The sequence below is a fragment of the Sycon ciliatum genome, chromosome 2 (genome assembly GCF_964019385.1).
Source record: "Sycon ciliatum chromosome 2, ocSycCili1.1, whole genome shotgun sequence".
NCBI lineage: Eukaryota > Metazoa > Porifera > Calcarea > Leucosolenida > Sycettidae > Sycon > Sycon ciliatum.
In genome coordinates this window covers 29,879,016-29,886,996 of record NC_088644.1, presented here as the reverse complement: position 1 = coordinate 29,886,996, position 7,981 = coordinate 29,879,016, and the positions used below count along the sequence as shown (strand labels likewise).

At 45.8% G+C, this 7,981-nt stretch overlaps 1 protein-coding gene across 2 annotated transcripts in view; it reads left to right on the top strand.

The window, feature by feature from the left end:
- The first annotated feature begins 367 nt into the window (after nucleotides 1-367).
- Nucleotides 368-7,981, top strand: part of LOC135809617 (mucin-4-like) — an 8,874-nt gene continuing 1,260 nt past the window's right edge. The window contains exons 1-3 of one of the 2 annotated variants that reach the window (XM_065323003.1): nucleotides 368-1,714; nucleotides 3,111-3,659; nucleotides 4,819-4,942. In XM_065323003.1, the coding sequence (XP_065179075.1) occupies nucleotides 790-1,714; nucleotides 3,111-3,659; nucleotides 4,819-4,942 (1,598 nt within the window). In that variant the 5' untranslated portion in view covers nucleotides 368-789. Of the gene's footprint in view, nucleotides 1,715-3,110; nucleotides 3,663-4,818; nucleotides 4,943-7,981 lie in introns of both variants that reach the window. The other variant, XM_065323002.1, reaches the window with a different exon arrangement.

Here is a 7,981-nt window from a genome sequence, read left to right as displayed (position 1 = left end):
CTTCCCAGGGAATCATGCGATGTATACATGTACGGGTACGTGTGGGACATGGACTGAGCAAGGCCCACTTGCGCCATATCCAAAACATGAAATTACAAGAGATTGCAACCTGGCACAGACCTCTGATCCTGAAGGCCCTCTTCAAACCACTTGAATTATTAATGTTTCCTCAATTCCCCATCTGAGCTCGATGCATCGATGGGAGATCGAGCTACCAACGGCGAAAATAGCACGCCCTGGATTCTTGAAGAGACAAAGAGGTCAGACTTTACCATACCATGGGTAAAGTACTAGTAGATGCATTGATCATAGTGTTGCATAAGCTCTGGAACTAACTATTAACTAATTACTTTAATAATACTTGCCCGGTACATTTGATAGAGTTGAAGAACGCCATGATGTTGTAGCATAGTGTGCGGCGCTAGCGCTGTGTCATGCCAGTGAACGTGTGTGTGCGAAGGAGACCCGGGCCAGAGTTGAGCAACTATTGAGGTTTGTCCACAATCATAATCATGACTAACAGCAACAGTGACACCAATGCAATCTTTCATCACAAACGGCAGGTGGCGTGCGATCATTCGTATTTCAAAAGTCACTCCAGTCAACCGTGTCAATCCTTGCGATCGGAGCCTGAGGAAGGTTTTGCTATCTCCTCTATAATCATTCGCTCGCAGTTCAGCTCTCAGATCCCAATGGAAAGCGTGGAGTGCGTGTTTGGGCTATATCGTAGGCAGTTTATCCTGTCAAACAAATTCCAACTAGCTGAAGGAGTAGTGTGGGGAACTGGCCATGGCTAGGAATCTAGGATCATGCACGTGGTGTCTGCTGCAGTGTATCGTTGGTGCATGTGCAGTGGTTACAAGCGACTTGGAAGCGATAAAACTTCTCAACGACTTGTCCGCATCATGCGTGGAGGACAGTGGCGGTCCAATGCCCTGTACGCCATTTCCTCCGCTGGACTTGGGCAGAGCTCCACTGACGGACGTGCGTAGCAGCAGCACGTGCAGCAATGAGGTCTACTGCATTCAGGGGCAGGACGGTGCGGAATGCAGAAACTGTTCTCGACTGTTTTCCATCGGCAATCTCAAAGATGGACAAACCTCAGATGTGTCGCGATGGCAGTCCTCCAATCTGCAGTCATCCAATGAACGTGTCCAGCTGCAGATGGACTTCAATCTCCCCTCCCTGATCCTGTTTCAAGTGCAAATGGACTTACCGAACTTTCAGTCACAGCCACTCACAGGGCTGGAGGTTGACAGGTCGCACGACTACGGTCTGACATGGGAAAGGCTGGCTAACTTTCGACGTAACTGTCCATTGACTCCGAGCCTATCATCCTGCACGAATTTCACGCAGACATCAACCTTGCAGGAGATTCCAATGCTAGAGTTCGTAGGCATAAGAGATGTGGCCACAGCGTTCACCAATGAAACTAACATGGAAGAGTTTCTGGCTCGGACACCTTTCACAACTAGCATCCGATTAACTTTCCTGGGAATCGAAGAGCCTGCAAGCACCGACATCTCCTTGTTCTACGCACTCGCTGAGCTGCAAGTCATTGGGTTACCCTTCTGCAATGGTCATGGCCGAATGTTTGACCCTGGCAACGCCACACAACCATGTACGTGTGCGCACGGAGCATCGGGCAGGACATGCAACACATGCAACGGTCAACCACTACCGCCATCCTTCGTTGCTAGTACCAGCTCATGCGGTAAGGCCGAATCAGCACCATGCAGATTTTAATAAAAAATACTGTCCACTGTATGCAGTGCATTTCCGAAGTAAATTCACTTCGCATTCTACAGTGCAATTCACCTAGTACAAGTGCATCCTCTGATAAGACCAACAATCTCTAAAATGGACATTGTACGGGGTAGGAGTGTATCGCCCAATGATGAAATACATGTCCTCGTCTTTTTGTGAGAGCTTGGACAATCCACTTGTCCAGGCAAGAAGGCAATAATGCCTGTTCATTCTGGCGAAGTAAAATAAAACATACCAACCAACCAACCAACATGACTGTTCGGATGAGAAGTACCTTGGGTACTGTAAAGTATTCTATGAATTTCCCTGTTCCCTATGCCTATGCGGCCTATGCCTATGCCTATGCCTATGCAGGCTATGGGGGTCACATGATGTCTTGTCAGAGGTTCACTGTACCATGGATTCATGATGTCTTCCAAAACCTTCAGTGACATAATCTTACCTTCTGGAATTGGAAATTAAAACAATAGCTGACACGAGATGTGTTTGGCATTCTCACACTTCTATCAGATGTGATAATGCAGTAATCTTCCTAAAGATGTGATAATGCAGTAATCTTCCCAAAGACCTAAAGCAAACTACATACATGTACCAGGCTTCATAATGTCTCTACGAAAGTTCTGGAGACAGAGCACTTTTCAAGCAAATATCATCACCACCACCACCACCACCACCACCACCACCACCACCACCACCACCACCACCACCACCACCACCACCACCACCACCACCACCACCACCACCACCACCACCACCACCACCACCACCACCACCACCACCACCACCACCACCACCACCACCACCACCACCACCACCACCACCACCACAACCACATTTTCCATATTTTCTTTTCATCTGTGTCTCCTTTCCAAGTTTTCCCATGTCTGGGTTCCTTGGACCTGATTCGCTTCCTTGTCATCGGACATATTCAATCCGTTCGGTTTGCGAATTCAAATATACACAACCAAACCACCACCACCACCACCGCTGCCACCGCTGCAGCCCCACCACCACTTCCAGCAGCTCTCCGACCAGGGAACTTCTGGGGGGGGGGGGGGAGGGGGGGGTGAAGAGGAGTGGGGAACAGCACAGACATTGTGGATGTACGATAGTCGGTATGCATATACAGTGAAACCTGTCTAAGACGACCACTCAAGGGACCTTCAAAATGTGGTCTCCATTAGCAGGCTGTCTCCTTATCCAGGGTCATTTGACTGGAAATAGCATTCCTTGACCCTGGTTTCAGGGTCTTCTAGGACAGGTGGTCGCCTTGTCCAAGTGGTCGCCTTGACAGGTTTTACTGTACATGCAATTGTGTTATGTTCATGATTTCTGCTGTGTAGATACGCCTACTGCCAGTACTGCCACAACTGCACTAGCATCAGTGTCGACATTGCCGCCCACCACTGATGCAGTACAGACTATACCCAGCACAAGTACTACACATGTCACTTCAACAAGACGTGCAGTGACCCCAAGCAGGATAACGTCAGTTCCAGGAGTGTTGACATCGCCACAGGCACAGGGCGGTGATAATCAGTTACTGTCTACTCTACTTACTACTGCGACACAGGCACCGACTGCAACCAGTGACGTTTTTAATGGAACAGTAAGCGATGCACCGACTGCAACCAGTGACGTTTTTAATGGAACAGTAAGCGATGCACCGACTGCAACCAGTGACGTTTTTAATGGAACAGTAAGCGATGCACCGACTGCAACCAGTGACGTTTTTAATGGAACAGTAAGCGATGCACCGACTGCAACCAGTGACGTTTTTAATGGAACAGAAAGCGATGCACTGGCTACAGCCTCAACCAGGAATGCTACCAATAATGCGAATAGCACTGAGCAACCTCAGACCTCTGCCATCCCAGCAAGCCAAGACAGCAGTGGTGAGTCTCAAAGACTGCGACTTTGTATACAGATGTGGTGAAGACTGTCTGTTTTTTTTTTGGCTTTGTAGCTACTCCCTCTGGAAATATAAACTTCTTGTCTATTTAACTCAGGTACTGAGGGTTTACCGGGTGTTAGCGGCCATTGTGAAAGTTCCCTTCGGGAACGGACACGATAATTTACTTACTTTACTGCACCAATATTACATGTAGTAAAGAGAATGGACACATGAATACGAGTTATGAGCATCTGTCCACCACTGTGACTAGATAATTATATGGTCAGAAAGGGCGACAAATGTACACCAGTCTTACAGAATACTGAGGCATTCAGCGACCTAACACCTACTTCCGAAGTAAGTGCAACAGATCTCCGATGTTGACATTCTTTGTTGCCGTGGGACTTAGCATATACTCCTTTTCCTTGTGTCCACCTTCCCCTCTTTGGTCTTTCCTTGACCACGAACATTCCAAGTTGGAATGCTGTTGGTTTGTGCACCGGAGATGTGTTGGATCTACGTGTTAGGCATGAGTAAGAGTACTTAGATGTGTAACAGTTATTTGAGCATGACATATCCACACGCCCACATCCATTCTCTGTGGTCCACTCCCCTCTGAAAAATTCTCCCTTTGGCACGGTTTAGGCCCTTGAGACAGTAGGCAGTGTCTGCCTTCGGTAAGACCATGGTGATCGGCATGAGGCAAATGACAAACAGCAGCAGGGATAAGTAATCACTCTGGAAAGTCCCACATTGAATGGCCGACGATCCCAAGTTGTTGCTGCCATTCTAAAGATCAACCTTCCACTGGGCTACTTCGAAGTACGTGTCAGTCATAAGTCTTCGTCCAGATTTATGTACATGTATGCCAAACAGCTCCAAACAGCGCTCAATCCAATTGTGAGGAACCATGTCATAGGCCTTCTTGTAGTCGACCTACGCCATGGCTAACTTGGTTCTGTGACGCTTTTCTTTACTGTCCATGAGAGCGGCCGGGTCATTGCATTACAAAAATTATTTCAGCAGTTCATGGTGCATTGCAAGATGGAATAGCCAATAAATTAATGCAAAGAGGTGAAGATGGGTTAGGTGCATCATATGAAGAGGCTAACACACATATTATGTCCATTTTTGTGTTTGTCCTTGCTCTCTGCCAGGAAACTCAGCAGAAGATGATGAACAATTTAGCTCGGGGACACTCATTATCATTCTGGTAGTTGTAGTGGTCGATCTCCTAATCGTGCGTGCTGCTGATAGTGGTGCTGGTTTGCAAGAAGAGAGGTGAGATGAATACACAAATGGAGATTCGAATCATAATGATTATTATGTCTTATTACATGGGCAAAGCAAATGTGCTTACATATGACACAATATCTCAGTACAAAAAAATAAATAAAAACACCAACAATGCCAAGAATCGGAAGAAAGATTCAATCCTGTGTTGCCATAACGGGAACTGAAACCCAACACAGATCTAAAAATTATATCTTGTTACGCAATGTGAGGGCATTAAAACACGCGCTTGAATAGCATTAGCTGGTGGACACTTTAAAACATAAGACACAGCTTGACACTATTACAGGCGATTGGGAACATAGTTATTTGCCCTCCAGGAACCATCATGTGACTGTTCGTACAGTGAAACGCCACTAGTACTAGTGTAACGTGCGTCGGCGAGGCTAGGAGGCTACTACCCACAGTCAGTCAACTACAGTAACGTATCAGAACTTACTCCGGCACGGCCTGGAGGTTATCTTATATCAAAGTGAAAGTGAACTTGCTCTCTCTCGGATCTCTCCGATCTCTGCTCCCAGCTCTCAGCTCTAATCTAATCTGAGCTAATCTCATGGTGGCAGAAAAGACAGCAGCTTTTATAGGCAAGCAAAGTATGTATAGCAAAGTAGGCGGCGGTAGGAAAGTAAGGTTAGTAAGCCATTGCAGTGATTACGAAATCATCCTTCTAGTACAAGTTCTAGAATAGTGGAGAAGTAAACCTAGATCATCATTGCTATACAGGTAGATGAAGTGAGCATTGCGTAATATTAACATAATGACTAAGCGAGGTATTCTAGAAGATGAGATATCTATATTATGCAATTTAGTCAGCAACATTACTCATCGGGCATATGACGTGGGAAGTCTGGAATAGTCCGGAACAACATGACATACAAGTCATGTACATGAGTCATGACTGTACCAACTAGTAACTAAAAGGAAGTGATACTAGAATAGAAGTGATGACAGCAGCATGCATGGAAGATCTATGATCTTCTAGAAGCACGGTACTCCTGATCATGCTGATGTAATCAAATCATATGTGAGGTACATGATGTAGGACTTGTCCGAAAGTAGTAACAAGAGTAATTATAAGAGTCATGCAAAGTACTAGTCATGCGTAACTGTAAAGCAGGGATACTACACCCTCCCTTCCTACACTAAATCACGCCCTCGTGATTTGACAGAGAGTTCTATGATGTACATGTATGATGAACAGTACTCACTAGAACTAGAAGGCACCGTCAGTAGGTGGACTGGACAACTAACTTGCATTCACGTACACGTATTCTTGAATCTTGAACAGAGTGCTTGATATTCGGACGAAAGGGTGACAAATGACACTAGTAGTAGTAGTAGTAGTAGCTCGAGCTCAGCAGCAGATCATAGGAGGCGGTGTGAACGTCATAGTAGATAGCGTATTACTTGTAGAGCGTCAACCGGGATATGGCAAATAATATCGGAAATGATAACGTTTTTAGAGTAGACAGAAGAACTGAACTGATAACAAATCAAAAAATAGAAGCACACCAGGTTCTCACTATCTCACGGGGTCAAAAAGGGAATATTGTCCTCCAAACAGGACCGAAAACCACAGTTCACTTGCTGCACAACCCTGGCACAACCTGCCAGCCAAATCGCAGTACCAAGCCGAACTGAGTACACAAGGGCATTCTCACACACATTGTCCCAGGTTAGCTAGGTAGACCGTGGCTCACCATGATCGGACGCCTACCGGACTAAACTGGATTCACTCACTCGCATAAAGGAAGACTGAAGAGAACAGAAAGACTGAAGGAAGATAGGAAAGAGAATGCCATACCTGGAATCAGCTTACATTGGACATGGAGCTTGATCGGTAGAGACGCTGTCCGTCATCATTTCAGGCTAGGGGGAGACATGGCGGGCGAAGGAGTAGCGGCGACTGACGCATCGGGTTGGGCCATGCTGGTACCGGTTACACCAATAAAACAATTTACCGCTGCCATCGATTCTGTAGCGCGGCTGCCATCATTGCAGTACAGATACTAGATGGGTTCGAATCTAGCAATTATAAAATTGAACCACCGCTGCCATCAATGTAACGTGCGTGATCTAAGGCAATCCCACCGCTGCCACCAATGTAACGTGCGTCGGCGAGGCTAGGAGGCTACTACCCACAGTCAGTCAACTACAGTAACGTATCAGAACTTACTCCGGCACGGCCTGGAGGTTATCTTATATCAAAGTGAAAGTGAACTTGCTCTCTCTCGGATCTCTCCGATCTCTGCTCCCAGCTCTCAGCTCTAATCTAATCTGAGCTAATCTCATGGTGGCAGAAAAGACAGCAGCTTTTATAGGCAAGCAAAGTATGTATAGCAAAGTAGGCGGCGGTAGGAAAGTAAGGTTAGTAAGCCATTGCAGTGATTACGAAATCATCCTTCTAGTACAAGTTCTAGAATAGTGGAGAAGTAAACCTAGATCATCATTGCTATACAGGTAGATGAAGTGAGCATTGCGTAATATTAACATAATGACTAAGCGAGGTATTCTAGAAGATGAGATATCTATATTATGCAATTTAGTCAGCAACATTACTCATCGGGCATATGACGTGGGAAGTCTGGAATAGTCCGGAACAACATGACATACAAGTCATGTACATGAGTCATGACTGTACCAACTAGTAACTAAAAGGAAGTGATACTAGAATAGAAGTGATGACAGCAGCATGCATGGAAGATCTATGATCTTCTAGAAGCACGGTACTCCTGATCATGCTGATGTAATCAAATCATATGTGAGGTACATGATGTAGGACTTGTCCGAAAGTAGTAACAAGAGTAATTATAAGAGTCATGCAAAGTACTAGTCATGCGTAACTGTAAAGCAGGGATACTACACTAGTACTACTCCGCACCTCCAAGGGCTATGGCAATCAATAATATACAGCCCAGAGCCGTGTACTGTCTATAAACCAGCTCAAATGACTGGAAAAGAGTACAATGCCGGTGTCATGTACATGTATGCAGGGTCCTAAAAGTACTTTTATTCTGGTGCAAATAG